We start from the raw sequence: 22802 nt of genomic DNA on the forward strand, positions 1-22802 counted from the left end.
TTCACTTGAAAATAAGTTATTTACCGAAAATAATAAAGACTATTCAATTAAATGTGCATTATTCTTCTTTTTACATGCTTCAGTGACAACCTGAATTGCATTAGAAATCTAAAATTGGAGGTTAAAAGGTTTATTTAATTTGCCTTGTGTATTGCTAAGTGACGTTTAAATTGTGATCCAAAGAGTCTGTTGTTGCAGGTCCATTTTCCATATTTATGAAGCTAAGGATAAACACCACAACTTATTTGCTATTTTAGAAAAAAAGTAAACTAAAACTATCACATTCATTTTAGCTGAACAGCACCTTTACTTACTCAATAACCAATAATTGCATTCCCATCAATCTCACAAATTTTGCAATTTGAAAAGTGGAATACAAAGATTCTTAATAATCTGATTAGATTTTACAATTAATTATAACACATATGTTATGATCATACAACAATACTAAAACCGTAGGGAAAAAAGATATATCATTATGTCCTTTGACTTTTTTTTTAAACTTATAAACAAATTATTTTTGAGGACCATAAAAGGCTTCATACAAGACAAACAAATGTAACCAACTATACAAATTATGGATAATAGCCTGGACCGGGTGGCACACGCCTGTAATCACAGTGGCTTGGGAGGCTGAGGCAGGAGGATTGTAAGCTCAAAGCCAGCCTCAGCAGTGATGAGGCACTAAGCATCTCAGTGAGACCATGTCTTTAAAATACAAAACAGGGCTGGGGATGTGGCTCAGAGGCTGAGTGTCTCTGAGTTCAATCCCTAGTACCAACCCCACAATGGTAAGATAGACTGAGAGCCTCNCCCCCCCCCCACCAAAAAAATTATGGATGATCGCTGAAATAAACTTGTGGGCTTATTTTATAATATTTTATCACAATTTCAGTATATTAGGATTTACCAAAAACTGATGCAGAATTATGAATTTTAGGTGGCTAGGATAATCTATTTATGAAGCCCCTAAATTACTGAAAAGAAAACTTCAACGTTCATAATATTTTACTTTTTAATTATTTTGCTCCACTATTCTCTCAATCCCCTTGGGTGATCAAGGAAGTTGACAGGCAGGAGCTGGACCATCAAATTACTTAATTTGTAGGAAATATCAACAAGTTTTATTATATTTAAGCACCTCAGAATCATTAGTATGCATATAGATGCTCTGTAAAACAGGCAGTTTTTGTGGTTCTTCATTAGTTTAGTGTTAAGAAATCAGATATTTACACTAACTTAGATAAGAAATAATCAACATTCATCACTGCCCCTATCTTTTGTGGCGTTAAAGATCAAACCCAGGACCTCCTACATGTTAGCCAAGTGTTTCACCACTGAGCTCTACCCCAGCCTTAGCTTCATACACTTTTTTTTTTAATATATAGAGAGAATTTTTTAATATTTTAGTTTTTAGTGGACACAACATCTTTATTTTATTTTTATGTGGTGCTGAGGATCAAACCCAGCGCCCCACCATGCTAGGCGAGTGCACTACCGCTTGAGCCACATCCCCAGCCCAACTTCATACATTTTTGATGGTGCTATGAAAAAACTATACAATTCATTCAATTAGAAAAAATACACACATACTTAAATCTATTTTGCTATTATTATAGATTAGATTGCCCTTTATTATACACTTAATAAACAACTAACAGTGTTGAATTAGTGATATATGTTTGATCTGGACGTGGTGGCACATGCCTGTGATCCTAGCTACTTGAAGTCTAAGGCAGGAGATCGCAAGTTTGAGGCCAGCCAGATAGGATAACTTAGTTTACTGAAACCTTGTCACACAAAAAACAAAACCAAACTAAACAAATGAAAAAATGTGGTGGTGGTGGGGAGGATGTAGCTCACGGGTAGAGGGCTCACACAGGATGCATAAGGCCCTGGACTCAATCCCTAGTACTGAGGGGCAGCAGATATCTATTTGAACTTCATATAAATCCCAAGCTAAATTTATTTCATGGACAGAGCTCCTGTAACTCCACTTTGTTATTTCAAAATTTCATGCAATTGGGATGATTGGATGCTTAGAATTAGCTCAGTAGAAGTCAATACCATGGTTGGTAAAACTCAAAGAAAGGGAGAACAGAAGTTTAGTGGATATTGGGAGTTAGTTGACCTGTAATCTGGTTGATATGTAGTATCAAGTAATCTTGTGAACTCTGAGTTACAAAATAGGAACACACAGATTTTTGGGTTTGTTTTTAATCTGCCTCACAAAGCTGATATTAAGAGATATGAGGGCTGGGGATGTAGCTCAGTGGCAGAGCGCTTGCCTCACATGTGTGAGGCACTGGGTTTGATCCTCAGCACCACATCAAAATAAACAAATAAAGATATTGTGTCCATCTACAACTAAAAAAATATATATTAAAAAAAAAGACATGAAAGTACTTCATAAGCCTAAAGGTCTTTCTATTAATGAGATATTTCTGTCAACTCTGATGGTAGCTTTACCATGCATTAAATGAAAAAAAAAAAGTATTCTGGACACAGATCATAATGCTAAACATGCATTTGACACTACAGCTTCGTTTGTGTGTGAATAAAACATTCAGATTAAAGTTAGAATCACACTGCTGTCTCTAGATTGCAATCATCAACTGTAGCGTTAATACAAGAATATGGAAAATGAAAAGTGTGAAGGCTGGAATTCTCAGGATTGACTCAGAAAGTGTACTGCCTCCCTTCCTTCTCACCTGGTGTCAGGAAGTAAGGGTTGGGGTTCTGCTTCCTTCATTAGGTGAGAACTATTCTATGTAGGCAACAATTTCTGTAATTGCTTGGGCTTTTTACTGTCTACCACTTTAAAAAAGCTAGCTCTTATTCTAGAAAGATTATAATAAATCTACTTGATATTAAAGTTTATCAAAACATTTACAGAAAAGAAGCTAGCTGGGTAAATAGGATAAAATAGCTTATTATTTGGCTGAAAATGTGGAAAGACTCTGATCAATAAATCTAAAAAGCACTCAGTATTTCTGATCTGCTCTTGCTTCAAGTAGGACATAGTATTTCACCTACTACAATTATTTAATAAACTTAGGGAATAGAAATCAACATTTTGTGTGGTTGAGAGAATTCATATGACCACTTTTCATACTTTTTTCTTTTTTTGTTGGTTGTTTCTCTTTGTAATTTTACCCTAAACTCAAACTTCAGTAAGATTCTCCCATTCTTGGAAAAGACTGAATAATGCTATCCTTTGAGGTAGCATCCAGTGCTCTGCTTTCCACAACCTGGCCCCAGCCAGCTTTTCCCTCTCAATGCCTTACCTGATGACTCTGCATAAATAGTTCATACACTTTCTCACATCTAGATCCTTTGTTGAGCTCTTTCCTTTAAGCTAGAAACAGTCCTTCTTCTCCTTTTAAAATCCTACTCTTCCTCATGAAACCTATCCCGACCATGCAGTTAGAGTGAACTCTGTGGCTCTTTTTCACTTTCTCAACTAGACTGAAAACAAGTCACGCAACTCATTCAACACCAAGTATGTCAAGAGTAGACACAACCATTCCTCTCTTCTACCTTGCACCCAGAGGTCTGATTTTGTTCACAAAGGAGTAGGAAGGTGGGCCTTTCCTTTTTTAGTATAAACCAAGGAGAGAATAATTTTATTCCTAGCTTTGGGGCTAAATCCTGATAACCTAATATGAACATGGTAGTTCCATTTCTGTTGCAAGTAACTATGTTAGGCCCAGTGCTAGCCCATGAGACAGGAGGGGGAACCTCCTCAAGAGGCTTCTGGAAAGGGTTTCTTAAGGACAAGGAAGAGACAGCTCCTTTTCTTCTATTGGATCCTGTTATGTTTGTCTACAGTACCCTGATTTGCTGTCTTACATTAAACCTGAGAGAGAAATGCTAAGAAGCAGAGCAAGTCTGACATACAAGGCCAGGACCTTGCCTGCTATGGGCTTCTTGCCACATGAGATAATAAAATTCTTATTGTTCAAGCTAGCTGAGAAAAGAACTTCTTTTTCTTTCATCTTAAAGCATTCTAAGTGATACAATATCTCAGATGCTTTCTCAAAAGCACTCTCTATGTAGAAATGGCTTATAAAAATTCTAGAGGAAAACAAAGGAGATTTAAGAATGACTGACTGCCTTAGAAGTTGCCTATGTGTGAGTGTGCATATGACTAATGCTCAGTCATAAAGAATAGGGCATGTGTAGAGAGCACATAGTGGGTAGAGTTTTTATTTTAGATAACAGGTCATTGCCACACAAGACCCAAAATAAATTCCATATATTGAATAGAAGCTCTCTCTGTGAGAATGTGCATATGACTAACTTTCAGGCATAAAGTATAGGGAAAGTGTAGAGAGCACATAAAGTATTTTACTTTAAATAACAGGTCATTGTCACACAAAATACAAAAATAATTTTCCTTATATTAAATAGAAGCACTGCTTTGCTCCTTCTCTTTTTCCCTTTGATTATAATTCAACAGTCTACATTTTCATTACTCAACTGAATTATAGGGGAAAAAAAGAATATCATCCAATAAACATCAAATAAAGATGGATGAGAAATGTGATTTTTACTTGAGACCCATTTTTTCCCCCTTTGGAAAAATGTTGAAGTTGCTGGGTGTGGTGGCATATGCTTGCAATCCCAGCGACTCAAGAGGCTGAAGTCAGCCTCAGCAACTTAGGGAGGTCCTATGCAACTTACTGAGGCCCTGTCTCAAAATAAAAAATAAAAAGGTTAGGGATGTGCCTCAGTGGTTAAGTGTCCCTGGGTTCAATCCCTGGTACAAAAACAAACAAACAAAAACAAAGAAAGAGTTGAAGCTTCTGATTCTCCATTTCACTGATGTCCCTTCACAGTTGCTGAGCTCCACTATGGCCTTTCTCTCCAGTGCTAATTAAAACTAAAAGATACTTTGGTAACTGTCTTATTAGGTAAAGGAGAGGCAGTGGGAATGTACAGTGAGGGCAGACACAGATGTCTCAGATGGGAAAGTGAAATAGGTTATGGTAAACATGACACTGATAATTTTAGCAAAAGTGTGCCAAGAGGGTGAGCAGGGCTAAAGTTACATCATTCTTCCTGTAATTTCAGCTCTGTTAAACAACAACTTCAAGTCAACAGGTCTTTCATAGTCTTGTCTATGTGGGGAACAGCTGTTCAACTTTTACTAGACAGCTGAAGCCACAGTGTCTGAGAAAGTGGCAGAACCTGCTAATAGCTGGGAGCAGCTGCCAGCAGTTCATCATCTCCACACTGGAATGCTTCTAAGCAGAACCACAAGGCAAATACACAAAGCACAGGTGATAGCAAAGGTCCGGATTTCCAGAAACACTGCACAATGTAAAAAGGCTTAACAGCAACATAGAAAAAACAAAACCACTTGGACTTAACTAATGGCTGGATTCTGTTTTCCTAAACAGTCATTTCTGAGGTCAGCTGTTGTTGGAGGAATATGGCAATCTTATCCAGTTGCCTAATAATGTTTTTTCTTCAAAACAAACTAAAGTATATTTTCTTTAGCAAAGATTTTTGCCAAACACTCTTTAGAAAAATACAGGCCAGTTTTTTTTTTAAAATATTTATTTAGTTAGTTAGTTTTAGGTGGACACAATATCTTTATTTTATTTTTATGTGGTGTTGAGGATCGAACCCAGCGCCCAGCGCACGCCAGTCGAACATGCTACGGCTTGAGCCACATCCCCAGCCCCAGGCCAGGTTTTTACATTACAGCTTAACAGATACTTAACATTTTCATGTACTTTTATTTATTTATTCCTAGTAAGTAAAAAAAATTCCCATTTACAACTGTGTCTCAATAAACTGATACCACAGGGTAATATCTAGAACTTTTCAAAATTAATGTGAAAAAGTCAGGAGGAAATAAAGCAAATTTGAACCACTAACAATATTGAGCCACATTCACTGAGTTCTTTTCTTTAGTAGAAAAACGGAATCATCCCCAGGAATTCATTTTTATATGTGTGTATATATGTATGTATGTATACATGTGAAATAATAACTTAGTGAACCCAAAAATAAAGACAAAATACCTACATAAAGTTATTCATCTATGAATGAGTCTTACACATGGTACATGGTAAATGTGGAGAACAATGAAAAAAGAGGTCACAATGTGCTTTTATTTAATTGTTTTTGGTGATACTAGGGATAGAACCCAGGGCCTCATGAACCTTAAGCACACATTCCATCATTAAGCTACATTCTTAGCCTTTGTACTTCTAAATAGGTTATTTTTAAAATTGTCTACACTATCTCATAAAAATTTTTGGTGTAGTTCTTTTGTATTTTACCTTCACCCCAATTTCCCACCTTAATTTTTATTCTAGTACCACAACAATTATTAGAAATTATCAACAAATTATATTAAAAATCTCAAAAGATATTCATAAATAATTCAAAACTAACAAATATTTCAATATTCTCCAAAGTGAACTCCAGAGGAAGCTTCTATTAGATGTCCCCCTTTCCCTGTCATACTAGGGATCAAATCCAGGGCTTTGCACATGACAGGCAAATACTCTATCACTGAGTAAGCCCATGTTTAGATGTTTTCTTTTCTTTTTAAAATGGTTTTTTTTAACACCTTTATTTTATTTATTTATTTTTATGTGGTCCTGAGGATTGAACCCAGGCAAGCGGTCTACCACTGGGCCACAACTCCAGCCCCCTTAGATGCTTTCTTATAGTCAAAATTTAGATGATTTTGGAGGTGGGGGGCAGATCAGGGATTGAACTCAGGGGCACTCGCTCGACCACTGAGCCAAATCCCCAGCCCTATTTTGTATTTTATTTAGAGACAGGGTCTCACTGAGTTGCTTAGTCCCTTGCTTCTGCTGAGACTGGCTTTGAACCTGTAATCCTCTTGCCTCAGCCTCTAGAGCTGCTGGGATTACACGCATGCGCCACTGCGCCTGGCCAAAATTTAGGTGAATTTTTAAATAAATGTTACTAAAAAGTGCCTGTAAAATATTTCCAAGTAAACCTAAACCATGTTATGAAGTAGATAAAAGAAAAGCCTACCTGTAAGAGGTGAAGGTGATCCAACCGGTGTTGATGGGTTTGATGGAAAACTACTGCTGGTATGATCAGGAGAATAAATCTAAGCAGAAAACAAGAGATACACATACATCAATATTTCACAATAGCAAATATATAAATCTATTTACATAAATTTATTTTTCCAATCTAAGGTGTTACCCCCCTAATACTTATAGTGAAAAGGTTTTCCATCACTCTTTAAGACTTTTTTGTCACATGAAGAGCACAGTAGCCTCCATTTTAAAACTTAGATAAAAAAATCATATATATTCTAATATGATAAGAATAGAATAGATATGCTTCTTTATTATTCTAGTTGGGAACAGTTAAAAATTTCTGTTAGAATATACTATCTAAATGAATTAACTCATTTTTTGAAATGATCTTTAAGTGCTTGCCTGCCTAGTATGCGCAAGGTGCTGGGTTCAATCCTCAGCAACACATACACACATTAGAGAGAAAATGATAGGGAAAAAAAAGAAAGAAATGTTTTTTAAAAAGTTTAAAAAAACCAACCAAAGAAAAATATTTCTTAATTACTCCTTACCTCTCCTTTAAAAAGTACTAATTTGATCAACCATATTTATGCCAATTTTAGCTCCAAATGTTAAAAAAAATTAAACTTACTTCCAAAGTATACTATGCCACCCTTGGAGAAAGTTAAAAAAAAATACCCACTGGATCAAAAATGTGTTCCCCAAATGATTTTTGAACTTGACTTCCCTACAGATCTACTTGAAGAGAATATACCTGAATGCATAAATTTTGGTATTCTGGCTAAAAATGTTGTTGTTATACTTTATATACTTTTCATATTGCCAAAAATAGTGTAGGAGAGTCGTTCAAGTTCACCTAATTAACAAGTAAATATATTAAGAATCATTTTAGCCAGGTGGGTCGTGGTGTACACCTGTATCCGGAGACTATAGAGACTGTGGCAAGAAGATTCCAAGTTTCAGCCCAGCAATTTAGTGAGATACTGTCTCCAAATAATAGAACTAAAATAAAAAGGGCTGGGGATATAGCTCAGTGTTAGAGTACCCATGGGTTCAATCCCTTGTAGTCCTAAAAAAGTCCCTTTAATTCATTCAAGGGCCCCTAAGAGGTCCCTCCTGGGAAATAATCCTCTTATCATTATTTTAAAAAAGTCTTATTGATACATTATAATCAGACATAATAATGGGATTCATTGCTACATAGTTGTACATGCATACAACATAATAATATAATTTTTGTCTATTTCATTCCCCAGCACCAGTGTAGGTTTTTCCATAGCTTTCTAAGTCCAGGGAAATGTAAGCACCTTTCCTTATTTCCCCTCATTATTTAGAGGAATATGGTGTAGATGATTTGTAGTGTATTTACTTAGTTTTGTGATGGGAAGAAGTCAAGGAGTAAAAGGTGTTTTTGACCAAAGCCAGGAAGTTGCAAAAAGTGAATGTTCTGAGAATCAAAAGTCAATGCCAAATAAAAGTTATGGGACTATTTAAAACACTAACTCAAAATTGTAGGGTGGTGTAAGCTGGAAGGAGCTGTGAGAATTTCTCCAGCTCCATCATTGTTACAATGAAACTTGAGGCCTAGAAGGATAAGTGCTGGGATAGAACTCCCCTAATTCCAGTTTTCAGATTCCCATCGGTAAAAGTGAAAATGGGGACCATTGGAAAGACTCTCCCTGCCCTTGCCTACTCCTTAAGACTAAGCCTCACCTTTGAAAACTTGGAATGGAACCACCATTTGACCTAGCTATACCACTCCTCGGTCTATACCCAAAGGACTTAAAAACAGCATACTATAGTAACATAACTACATCAATGTTCAAGCAGCTCAGTTCACAATAGCTAAACTGTGAAAGCAACCTAGATGTCCTTCAATAGATGAATGGATAAAGAAAATGTGGTGTATATATACACAATGGAATATCACTCAGCATTAAAAGAGAATAAAATCATGACATTTGCAGGTAAATAGATAAAGTTGGAGAATATCATGCTAAGTGAAGTAAGCCAATCCCAAAAAACCAAAGGCCAACTGTTCTCTCTGATAAGTGGATGCTGATCCATAACGAGGATGGGGGAGGCATGGGAAAAATGGAGAAACTTTGTGCAAAGGAGAGGGTGGGGGAGGGAGGAAATGTGGAGGCAGGAAAGATGGTGGAATGAGATAGACATCACTGCCCTAGGTACATGTATGACTGCACATATGGTGTGACACTACATCATGTACAACCATAGAAATGTAAAGTTGTGCTGCAATTGTGTACAATGAATTGAAATGCATTCTGTTGTCATATATACCTAATTAAAATAAAGAAATTAATTAAAAAAAAAAAAAAAGACTAAGCTTCACAACAAGACCTGGAAACTACAAAGCCTGTTCTCAGGTGTCCTTTATCTCTATCTATGTTAGGATCCCAGGAAACCCAGACTTTCAGCTTCTTCTCATAAAGTTCTTAGTATCCCCTTTGTGATGCTGGACAATATTATTCTTACAAAATGCATAATAAAACATTTTTGCACCTCAGCACTTAACACTTTAAACAGGGACACAGGCACATCAATGTTTATTGCAGCACAATTCACAATAGCTAAACTGTGGAACCAACCTAGATGCCTGTCAGTAGATGAATGGATAAGAAAAATGTGGCATATATACACAATGGAATATTACTCCGTAACAAAAGAGAATAAAATCATGACATTTGCAGGTAAATGGACAGAGTTAGAGAAGAAAATGCTAAGTGAAGTTAGCCAATCCCTAAAAACCAAATGCCAAATGTTTTCTCTGATATAAGGAGGCTGATTCATAGTGGGGTTGGGAGAGGGAGCACGGGAAGATGAGACAAACTGGGTCAAATGGTGGTTCCATTCCAAGTTTTCTAAGGGTGAGGCTTAGTCTTAAGGAGTAGGCAAAGGCAGGGAGGGTCTCATAGAGGGGAAAGGAGAGGGCAAGGGGTGTAAAAAAGATGGTGGAATGAGATGGACATCATTTTCCTAAGTACATGTATGAAGACAAGAATGGTGTGAATATACTCTGTATACCACCAGAGATATTAAAAAATGTGCTCTATATGTGTAATATGAATTGTAATGTAGTATGCTGTCATATATAACAAATTAGAATAAAAAAAAAATTAAAAAAAAATGTCTTTAAACAAGTCTCTCATATAGCCAGATCAGGAAGTTGTACACTCAAGTTAAAAAGCCATTTTGGAAAAGCAAAACTATGAAAAAGAATTCAAGAAGCTTTTGGAGGCTTTAGGGAATTAGTATAAGGTCAATATTGTTGGTCTTAACGTTATTAGGGCTGAGTGGTTCCATTCCCAGCATCACCAGAAAAAAAGCTGTTATTTAAAATTGTTACTTTGCAAAAAATTTACAGGACATACATGAAAATTAGCTACCAGCCACATTTTGGTTCCTAGGGGCTCCACATATATAAACTAATTTATTTCAACCACGTAGTAAATTAGGTAAGGTCACACATGCCAACAAAAATATGTCTTAAAATTCACATAATTAGCTGGGTATGTCGGCGCATGCCTACAATCCCAGTGGCTCAGGAGGCCGAGGCAGGAAGATCATGAGTTCAAAGCCAGCCTCAGCAACTTTGCAAGACCCTGTCTTTCAATAAAATATAAAAAGGGCTGGAGATGTGGCTCAGTGGTTAAGTACCCCTGGGTTCAATCCCCAGTAAAACAAATAAACAAACAATTCACATAATTATACCTTTAATTAGCAATAATGGTTTATGAAACATCCTGAGTGTAATATTGGCAAGGGAGGGAAGAGCTGATAACACTGATGTGGGTAGATGAAGAGGGAGAAAAGTTTTAGTTCCATGTAGCCTGACTTGTTGGTTTTTAGCCCTCAAGTGGGATGTCTTTATTTTTCTAGTAACTCCTCTTTTTATCCCATATATAATTGAGCTATTGTCCTTGAACATAGTTTCTTTTTTTTAATATTTTTAAGTTGTTGATAGGCATTTATTTATTTATGTGGTGCTGAGAATCGAATCCAGTGCCTCACACATGCCAGGCAAGTGTACTACCGCGGAGCTACAGCCCCAGCCCTGGAACACAGTTTTGAACTACCAAATCCCATGCTTCCTGTTGCGTACAAAATAACATTTGATGTCATAATCTGGTCACAAAAATATCTTTCTACTCCGTAATCTACTTATAAACTTACATACTCTATTATCCAAACAAAATATTGTTTTTCATTTTCTGAACATAGCTTGTTCTACTTTCAGAAAGTCTATTTCTTAACTTCTCCTTGGTGGAATCCCACACTACCTCAAAGCTTAGCTCAAATGTCACTTCCCCATTTCCATGTCATTTTTACCTCCTTTATTATCTCAGAGGCAGAGATCTTATAAAGTTCAACACTGAATCAATCACTGCCTGCCGGTGTCTTGTGTAAGTAGGCTCTCAATGTTTTTTAAAAAATCTGAATGATAAAATTGCACATGAAATTTGCTATAACACTTACTGATAAAAAGCAGGACTCCTTAAATGCTAGCATTTGTCTTAGTATTTATTTAATGGGGAGCAGTGACAGAAATACCAAATGAAGAAAAAGAGCTTTGTTATATAGATGACTTTATTTTGAATCAGGTTTTTTTTTTTTTTTTTTGGTGCTGGGGTCTTGAACCCAGTAGGCAAGTATTCCACCACTGAACTATATCCCTAACTCTCAAATCAGTTTTATGGTAACAATTTTAATGGTGAGGTGGTGGTGAGGGTTCCACTACGTCTGGAAATTAGTGCTAAAATAATGGACTGTCCATATCACATTATTAGATAGGTAGGGGCTGCTCAGGGTATAAATGGACTATCAACACTTATTTTCCCTGAGAACTCTGCCCTTACATGTCAAGATGCCCACGCATGTCAAGAATTAGCTGCACCTCCTATTATATCAGAGAAGGCAGAGATTGTAGCGTAAAGTCATGTAAGATCATTACCTTAAAGTGATTTAGCAAAATGTGCTGATCTTATATATAAAAGAGGTTTAAAAATCACTGTATAAATAGGAGCTTTAAAAAATTCACTGTATAAACAGGAGAAGTGGTAACAAAAATGTATCAAGTATGAAAACATATCCCTTCTGGTATTTCTTCCCCACAGCAGCTTCTCCATTTATATAATAAAAGCCATTTGCCTTCACCTGTCCCATTTGCTTGTTCTACTTCACCAATTAAAGTGATAAGAGAGAACTATTGTTGATTTTTCCTGAACTTATAAATAGGAAAAAGGCTGGCAAGTTGGAGGATTTTTCCTATCTTTTTTACTTTTAAAAGAATATGCGGGGAGAAGAGGAGCAATAAAAACCTTAAAAAGGTATAACACAACATTTGGATCACGTATCTTCTCACTAAACTATCTGTGCAGGTTTACTGTATTACCAAATACAAACAAATTATACTTATTCTATAAAAATTGTTGTGCTACTTTCAGAAATTCTAAACACAAGGCTTTATTTGGCAAGTGCATCCTAAATTAAGAATATATTTTGTTTCGTATTTTCTGACCTTACAGGACTCTAACATTGGTGTTTGAAGAGAAAAAAGAAGAAAAAGTCAGTAACATCAAAATGAGAGAGGGAGTGATTTAGAGTCTCCAGCATAAACACAAAAGTAAGAACTCATTCTGCATGCAGTCCATGGTCCTCATACTGTTAAGTGACCAATGATGAATAACTCTCAATACCTTCTGCCAGGCTTAAACGGTAATATGCCTCATTTTACTGCAACAAATGAGGCTCCTCCTCCTATCAGTCATGGTCCATTCCAATCAGCAGGGTGCCAATAAGCCAGGAGCTAATGAAAAGGGCCTTGGACAAAAAGGAAACAATGGAGAGCGCCCAGGCCCAACCCTGAAATTGTGAGCCCAATTTTTTAAACACTACAGTGCACATTTCAGTTAATCTTTATTATGCTAATGTTATTGAGTCTAAGGAACAAAGAAACTTATTTCATGAATTACTTTTAAACGTCAACTTCCAGGAATTTTCTTTTCTTTTGTTAGAGACTACTGACCATTTAACTATCCAGATTAAAACACATACACACATACACACACACACACTCACACCCACCACACACCACACACACTTTCCCCCTCTCTTGCTCTGAGGTAGAAATCAAAACATAAATTATCACAAAGAAGTCTGATATAATCAACAAAGTTAAACAGTCCTCTTGTTTGATCTCCTCTAAATTAAAGACCAAGTGTTTTGATATGGTATTAGGCACTGAAATAAACCAGATGTTTCTTGCTCTATATAACTCTCCATGGGCACAATCTTAAAGGGTTATTGTCTGGCAAATGTTCAGGGAAACACATTAGAAATGGCACGAATACACAGATTTTCCTTCCCTTCTATCTACCCTAGTTTATTATCTAAACTAATGCATAATCCACAGGGCTTTGGGAACTTTGTGTAAACACTTTCATGTACAATTCTCTTTTTTGCTATCCTGAGATTAAGACCACAATTATCCAGGCTTAAACCTAAAATAAAGGAACCTTTGCAAATGCATTATCTAGCCTTACATGTTTAATCACACAGTATTCTGCAAGCTCTTTAATACCTAAACTGAAGAACAAAGGTTGTACCCTCTGATGTTTCACACATGAAAGACCTTCTAAGACATACATCAGACAATTGGAGAACTAGAATTAACTTCCAGTGGCAACTGCTCAGTGTTATTTCCCCTAAAACTAGGTGCCATGCTAAAAATGTTACATTCTAAAGAACTTGAAAAGTTTCAAAATAGTCATGGTCACCATTTCCAAAGATCTGTAATATTTAACATAAAATTCTGATGTGCATGTTAGATTCTCAAATGTAATCCTCATTAAGTTCCTCTTCTCATCTGTTCTAATCCTTTCTATCCCCAGACAATGTAATGTTTTTGTTTTTCAGTACATTTTGAGTACTAAACATGTATTAAAGTGAATGTGAGTCTGTGGAGGAAGTTACAGAAAGAATGTATTTGGGAGGGGTCTGGACGTGGGGAAGGAGGTAGCAGATGGACTGAAGGAAGGGATATGAAGTGTGTAGACTATGGCATGTAGTGATGGAGCAGATGGAATGCATCACCGTCAGCTATGACAGAAATGATTTATGGAATGACCTGACTGCTCCTGCCTAGTAACAACACAGGATGACAGAGCTCAGTTTCCATGACAACCAAAGCCCACCCACTAACTAGATTAAACATTTTTTCCCAAGCTTCCACACAGAGACTTTGGATTTTCTTTCTCAAATGCCACCCTGGTTTGGCTAGTATGTTGTTCACACTTTAAGAAGATGTTCAAGGACTTGAAGGGTAACTAAAAATGAGACTGAAGGGCCACTAAGAACATCAAAAATTCTTGCCTGATTTTATGGCAAGGTTTCTTCATAGACTTTTTGTTTCAAAAACCAAAACCAGTGTAACTAACTAAAACAAATAAAAATAAAGGAAAAAAAGAAGAAAGAAAAAAAAAAAAACCAAACCAAACAAACAAAAACCCTGTGGGTGTGGGGGGTGTCAAAATGTACATTGTATTTTTAAAGTTTGCTTAATATTAAAAGTTCAAATTTTATTTGTCCTCTTTTTATCCCCACAGGGTATGATCCAAGAACAAACCCAGGGCCTTGCATATGCTAGGCAAGCACTCTGCTATTGAGCTGAGCTAAATCCCCAACCCTGTTATTTGTCTTCTTCTTAGATGTGAACTATCTTACTGGAATATAACAAGCCAATCAAACACCTGGGAAACCCTTATCTTTAATACTACAGAATAATATACATTTTTCTGGTGGGAATAAATTCAAAAAAAATTGGGACAATTCTCTATAGTATTCACTCTTACTTCTCTAAGACTCAGTCACTGTAGCACTACTGCTCCTGGACATACACAGCAGTAGTTAGGCAACCTAGTCAGATCAGGGTTCTAATATATATGAGTCTACCCTTACTAGCTTTGTGATCCCTAGAGCAAGCTACTTAATCTTTCTGGGCTCAAGTTACTTAACCTTTTAAACCTTAGTTTCTCAGCTGTAACATAGGGATAATAATGCCAACCTTGCAGGGTTTTCTTGAGGATTAAATAAAACAAAGCATGTAAATGCTTAGTATAGTGGCAGGCACCTAAAGAACAATCAAATTATAGCTGATAATTTTTTGTGGGTTTTGTTATTATCATGCTATTATTACAAATGATCCAAGATTGAATTCAGGAAATATTTACTGCAGCCATTTTGAGTGGGGTTCCACTATCTAGCAGATAAATTTAACTTGTTTAATTTCTCAAGAAGCTTGAACTTAGCTATAAATAAAGGCTAATTTACAGGAACAACCCAAAGAGGTTTACCTCTTTAAATGTTCAACAGCTGCTTCCTACTACTCATATATTAAAGTACTCTACCTTCCCCATGAACAGCAACAAATATGTTTGAAGAGTTAATTGCACTGCACAGAAAATATAAGACAATTGTGTGGGTTATAGAAAGATACTGCTCAAAAGAAAAAAAAAGAAGAGAAAAAAATGCCTAAGGAGAAATTTAACAAAGTATAAAGCAGAATACCTCTTTTGAATAATTAGTTTTAGAACCTTTATGGATTACTGATAAATGCTCTCACTTCTCATTTTATCATTCCAAAAGAAGAAATTTTAATTTTAACGATTTCAGAGTCAGATATTAAAATATAACTATTGCTTTTTTACTAAACTGATAAATGTATTTGATCAAGAAAATACTACAGGGCTGGGAGGTAGCCCTGTGATTGAGTGCTTGCTTAGCATGACTAGTACTAGAGGTGAAATGGGGTGGGATGGGCCAAAAAACTATAAAATCCCTTTGAATCAGTTTTATTATTTTTACTTCTTTTAGTATGAGTTCTTCAATAAATCTGGCTTTTTAAAAAAGGCTCTCATTTCCTAACTTTTGAATCACTCAGCTATGGCTGATTATTATTTTCATTTTAAAAAATATAGATAGGCAGGTGTAGTGGCACACACCTGTAATTTGGGAAGCTGAGGCAGGAGGATCATAGGTTCAAAGTCAGTCTCAGCAACTTAGTGAGGACCTTAGCATTTTAGTGAAAACCTGTCTCAAAAAATAATGTGGCTTAGTGGTTAAGGGTTTCTGGGTTCAATCCCTAGTGCTCCTCCCACACCAAAAATATAAAAAATATTTTCCATCTTGGAAAAATTCTTATAAAGTACTTTTTGTGAAATGAGTCAATAAAAACAGAATAGCTCTAAATAAGTAATGATGCTGATGGCTATAACTACACTTAATACTCATTGTCCATAAAATCTAATCACTGCATTTAGCAATACAGAATCCATTCAGTATAATATGTAAAGCCAATACTCACAGATGCCAAAGCCTTTCCGAGTGCGTCACCTGTCTGTGAGCTTCCAGCAGCATTCCCTCTAGTTCCTGGATATTTTGAGAAGAGAAACAAATTAAGAATTTTAGTAGGAAAGTATGCTGTTTCAGCATTATTGTTGTCACACATTTACCACCACCAAGGAGGCATTACTCTGCATGTGCTTAATACGCTAAAGTAAAAATGAATTCATTCCTTACTAGTTTCCACATTAACAAAAATGAAAAGATTCTTTACTTTTAAATTAAATACTAAAAATACATGATAATATGGGGTTCACTGAAAACCCACCTGTAAGATTTTTAGGAATTTTTGCCAATCCCAAAAGCTCACCTAGAATGTTGTCTGATCCATTGATGGGAGGGGTGTGTGAGGCAGCAACATAAGGTGAACTGCTGGTGCTGCCACGATGGAAGCTGGACATTGGTGGAAGACTTGTGTTTATGTCTGTTGGTGAAACTGAGTGTGGAGGATAACTCTAGAAAAAGGGGCAAAGAGACATGATCGGTCAAATTTATTTTCTGAATAATACGCATATACACTGAACAACTACTACAACCAATCAAAAAGAGCATTATAAGTTAGTTCAAGAGGGTTATTATGGTCATTTACTTTTTGAAAAGTCATGGTAAATAGTATAAGTCCAGAAACATTCCAAACTTTAGAAGTTTTGGCAGAATAAAATTGTATACTTGGAATCCAAAAGAAACATAATGAGGACAAGATGTTGCTGCAACCTTGTAATGTGTGATAGCTCACCAAGCGGTCATGTGAATGAAGGCTGCCATAACTACTGGACTGAGACATGTGGGAAGTGGAGGTCCCCAGAATTCCACCAAAACCAGGCTGGCTCATCCCATTTGATGAACTCCAAAGGTCAGAAGAATTGTGGGTCCCATCTAAGATAAAAAGAGAAGTATTAAAATTTCCTTAGCTAAATTTTTTTATTTTGATGATGCTTATAAAAATTAAAAACAAAAAAACAGTGTTGAAGATGTGGCTCAGCACCCCTGGGTTCAATCCCCAGTACCAACGAATCAACAGAAAGATATAATAAGTTTAATAGTGAAGGAAAAAAGTTATCTAAACTACAATAAGTCATTAAATAAATCCTCAGAAGACGTAAATCCACATCAAACAAGACAAATATTCCGAATTGGTGGAAAGGCTGGATTTAATTTTTGGTTAAATGGCATACTCTTACTCATAAATATACAAAAAATGTTCTTAATTCATAACATGCAATGTACATTGTATCTAACATTTTTAAACTGCAATGAAGTTTCTCTAATAGTAGACCCAAGTAATTGATAATGACCATATTACAGTCAGCCTTCAAATTAAATGTGTCAGTAATGACTTCACTCACAGTATAGTCAGGGAACCACTTATGTAATAATTTATTGCTCCCATATATATGCTTCCCATAATCACAAACCACAGGAGACCAAATAAAAATGATTTGCTAGACATACATTGAAGGAAATGCAACACATTTTCTTTCTTAACAAGTTTTAACTCTGTTCTGATATTCACTCTTTATTTATATTATTTATTCTAGGCATGATATGAACCTGTAATTTTAAACGACAAAACAGAGTTGTTAATAGCTTTCATACTTTTAAATTCTAAAGCCAAGTCAGAGCACCTTTATTTATTCTTCTCAATTTAAGTCTTTTATAAATTCAAACAATACTGAATGGGTACTCTAGTGATTTGGTGAATAATCCATCTGAATTGCAATTAATGATAAACAGCACTACACAATAACAACCAAAAAAAAAAAAAAAAAACCTAAATTTTAATTTATCTCAGCCAAAAAATACCTAGATAAATAATGTCTGAATTCCTATGAAGATACTGTCTTTCCCCACACTTTAAAATATGAGCTAATATACAGATGACTGCAATTGTATGTGACAACTACTTGGTAGTACTTACCTTGCATAAAGAAAGTGCTAGCAAACATACTGGTTGGTGGCTTAGGAGACGGATAACTAGGAGATTCACGGTTGAAATCATCTGAATTTGGGGATGGTGCATACACCTTAAAATTAAACAAGAAATTTAATTAAAATAGAAATGACTATTGTATTACTTATAAAAGATGAGTTCTACTTTCCATCAAGCATCTAAAAAGGCCATCTAATCCTTATAAAGGCCTACTACAAATACAAAGAACATGAACTAAATCCACATAAATAACATCAAACTTGACTAACTACATGTTTCTTTCCGAATATCCATACAATGCATATCGATGTGACAATTATACCAGATGGATGAAAAAAGTTCTAAGTGTCGACTTGGATAACAAAACACAAATTTCACATAGCTCAAGATTCAAAATCTGGTGGAACAAACAGATGTCCTTTGAACATACAGCATGATATAAAATCAAAATGAATTAGATTCATTTTTTATCCTTTGTTACTATTAAAAGTCAACTGTGGAAGGACTAACACAGTTGTTCAGAAACTTCTCTAACTTGGTAGTGTCAGCAATTAATTAAAAACAACTTCTAGGCTGGGGCTATGGCTCAGCGGTAGTGCACTTGCCTGGCATATGTGAGGCATTGGGTTCGATTCTCAGCACCACATAGAAATAAATAAAATAAAGGTCTATCAACAACTAAAAAATATTTAAAAAAAACAACAACTTCTGCTGAGGAGTTTTAATTCTTTAATTTCAAGTACACTTTCAGCATAGCTTTCATAAAAACCTCATTTAATTTGCTAGAATAGCATTAATTTCCTTTGGTATACCATTGCTTCAGAAAAGGGAACTATGAACATTGTGAATTTGTAAATGACCAACATTTTGTATTCCTCTGGAAAACTTAAATGGGCAGTCAAATAATATTAATGACCAAACACAATCACACCATTCTCATAACTAATGAAACCAAGAAGGAAAACAACATTTAAAGTCATGTATGGTCTGTAAAGTAAACCCAAAGTCAGGAAGAAGGGAAAGGAAAGGTAAGCTATTGTAAGTAGCTTATGAAATAATTTATTTTGTTTTGGTTTGTTAAGGGCACACTCAATTAAATTTCACTGAAAAATAAAAATTCAAAGTGTTCATTTAACTGAAAGTAAGTAACATTAAAATTATGGGAGCATATATAAAATCAAACATATTTATTTGTATAAGCATAGGAAATCTCTGGAATAAAACACAAGAAATTTAACATAAAGAAAAATTTTGGAATTATACATGAGAAATTTAACAATGGTTACACCTCAGGACTTAGGAAGGATTTTGACTTCATGTGCTTCTACAAATTGTATATTTTTACCTCAAGCATTATACTTCTAAATAGTAATAATAATAATAACAATGATAAAAAAGTTAAGAAATATTAAAATGGGAGCTAAACTTTTAATTTACATAAACTAGTATATATGCATAAACTATCAAGAATCTGGTCTTTCTTTGAGGCACTAACTGTAAAGGCCTCTGGCAAGTTACCCTGACCTTCCTGAGACTCAATTTCCTCATGTGTAAAATGGTGCTTACAGTAATGCACATACAGGGGCCAATGGAAGATTAGATAAAATAATACACATAATAAAATATTCAGCACAGTGCCTATTCAGAGTAAGCAGTCACCACGAATTAGCTAATATTATCATGCTTCGGTCATCCTAACAGAAGCAGTTATGCTGCTACATACTGCCCCTGTTCAATTCTTACAGTTTTTCTCGATATGACCCTACTTATATACACACAACTTCTCCTAAATGAAAGGTTAGAAAGCCCATTTTTACTCTTAGTAGTCCTGATAATACTAGCACAGGAGTGTCTTTTTAATGGATTGGCATTTAGGTTTGTTTCCTACCTTTCACATTCCAGAGGTAAAAACACACATCTGTGGTACCTGAGAAGTTTGGGATAAGATATATTCCTAAGAATTATCCAGAAGGACCCTAGATAGGGGAATATGGCAGATAAAAGTTTGTTCATTATATATTATACATATTTTTGTAGTCTAAAGCTATTTCATAAAAGACTGTGTTACGATTAAAGAATTGGGTATACATAAGTGTGTTTGGAATGTATCATACAGGCCAACAGGCAGGTAAAGTTTTCTGGAAAGGAACTATGGATTATTTTCTCTTAATCAAGTTTCAGCTTCCAATCTTAGCCACAACTAGAAGTCTTTTGTCCCTTTGTATATAGATTCCCCCAAGCCAAGCTGAAACCACAAACAACAAAAGGTAGAGTACATCTATAGATTTATCCAGGAAATACAAATCAGAATCAAATTTAGAAGACTGCATCAGAAGATGTACTTTTTACCACAAATGTGCATTTACTATACATACCATCCTTGATCTGAGAGTATGAAATACAAAATTCTCTAATTCCATTTGGACAGTAACAACATGTAACCCTCACACTTGGTAACTGTGAGAAAGTTCTGAAGTGTTATTGAAAAAAAAAAACCCTCCATAATTTTCAGTTTAAATTTCAACATAATATGCCCATTTACATTTTTTCATCCTTAATCTCATTTAATCACTCTGTTCCATACATGACACACATACATTTTTAAATTTTTAAAATGTTTGCAATTAGAAAAGGAAGTAAAGGACACACTTGATTTTACTGATTTACAAACTGCTAAATACAGAATATACTGATCATATAATAATTGACTGATGGCAGTCATGGAAAGCAAAACAAACAACAAACAAACCGAACAAACAAAAAAACAAGATACATCACACACAGCAGAGGAAGACACTTGCTTACCCTTACAAGAAAATTCTGAAGCTGTATGGAAAAAACAGGCCTCATTTAGAGGTAAAGTTTGTTTTTACTGTTAGGCTTCATAAACACAATTTTTTTAAAAAGGAGTTTTAAAAGATATTATAAATAAAAATGGTAAATAAAACCCTAAACTACTTTATCACTTAGGTTCTAACAAATTCAAAAGTTTTATCATAATAAAAATGCTTTGAAATAAATGGTTCTCAAAGACACCCATTTAACAACAATTCTAACTCCACTTTTGGTATCTTAACCATAGCTTGCAAAAACACAGATGCAATGTTTCGAGGCAGCAGTTGTGCCAGTCTCGATTTTTCAGATCAAAGAGTTCTTGTGGCAAAGCGCAACTGATGTGGTCTCAAAGAGTTTATTAACTCCAGATGTAGGGAAATAGTCAGCCAATTCCACAAAAAGAGCAAGTCTCTCCTAGTTACAATCAGTACTGGCCACAAATTAAAACCAGACTGCTTATGTCATCTGATCACCTGCACAAAGATGCCAGGCTCCCTGCCCCCACCTCCCCGAACCCCCCCAACCCGGGCCAGTTAATGATCTAATCATACATTCAAATGTCAAGGATGGTTTTGTACCACAACAATTTTAGAATTGAGAAAGGAATATGTATGCTGTAAGATGATTTAAAAACTACTTTAAATACAAGAGAGAAATGTTCAATTTAGTACCTTAAGATGTTCCATTAAAACAACATAGATAGAAATTTTCTTTAGAATTCTAGTCTCCATTTCAGAAATCTAGGCTCAAGGCAGCTATAATGGGACTGCTTTTCCCAAGCATTTATATTTTCTCCTTAAAGAATGGTGTTAAGAGAAATTTTGAGTGTCTGGTGAACAGACATTTTTAATTTAAAAGAATATAACTGAAGGGGCTGAGGTTGTGGCTCAGCAGTAGAACGCTCACCTAGTGCGAGGCCCTGGGTTTGGTCCTCAGTGCCACATAAAAATAAATAAATAAATAAAATTAAGGTATTGTGTATTCAACTACAACTAAAAAATAAATGTTAAAAAAAGAATAAAACTGAAAATCTAGCAGATATCTCCTTTTCATCACTATTAAGTCTGGTTGAGGGGCTGGGGTTGTGGCTCAGCGGTAGAGCATTTGCCTCACATGCACAAGGCCCTGGGTTCGATCCTCAGCACCACGTAAAAATAAAATAAATAAGTGAAATAAAGGTATTGTGTCCAACTATAACTAAAAAATAAATATTAAAAAAAAAAAAAGTCTGGTTGAAAAGAACAAACCCATATCAACATCTTGAATGTCCTCATTCCACCCAACCCCAAGTTAACTTTTCAAAAGGAATAGCATACTTTAGGAATGAATATTTACAATTTCTCTTTACAATGATTACATAATTATCCTTGGAATGTTTTAGTTCATACAACCAACTGGAGTCAAATTGGCAAAGACATTTCTTTTTTTCCTACTTGGATGATTCTATTTTAGATATATGGATGACCCCAAATTTAGGGGAAAGCCATTCGTATCTAAAGCTGTTGTGCACTGTGTTCTTGATTTCAATGCATCCTTTATGTAATTATATATTGGAAATGTCTCTATGAGGCAGGAAA

General features: G+C 35.3%; 1 protein-coding gene across 15 annotated transcripts in view; it reads right to left on the bottom strand.

Annotated features, from left to right (window-relative positions):
- Positions 1 to 22802, bottom strand: part of Tcf12 (transcription factor 12) — a 339696-nt gene that overhangs the window by 29429 nt on the left and 287465 nt on the right. For all 15 annotated transcript variants that reach the window (XM_048793154.1, XM_048793153.1, XM_048793152.1 and 12 more), the window contains 5 exons: positions 18379 to 18484; positions 17197 to 17336; positions 16771 to 16915; positions 16423 to 16487; positions 7027 to 7105 (listed from right to left, as the gene is read on the bottom strand). In XM_048793154.1, coding sequence (XP_048649111.1) covers positions 7027 to 7105; positions 16423 to 16487; positions 16771 to 16915; positions 17197 to 17336; positions 18379 to 18484 — 535 coding nt within the window. The remainder of the gene's footprint in view (positions 1 to 7026; positions 7106 to 16422; positions 16488 to 16770; positions 16916 to 17196; positions 17337 to 18378; positions 18485 to 22802) is intronic.

Source organism: Marmota marmota, unplaced genomic scaffold, assembly GCF_001458135.2.
Source record: "Marmota marmota marmota unplaced genomic scaffold, marMar, whole genome shotgun sequence".
Taxonomy (NCBI): Eukaryota; Metazoa; Chordata; class Mammalia; order Rodentia; family Sciuridae; genus Marmota; species Marmota marmota.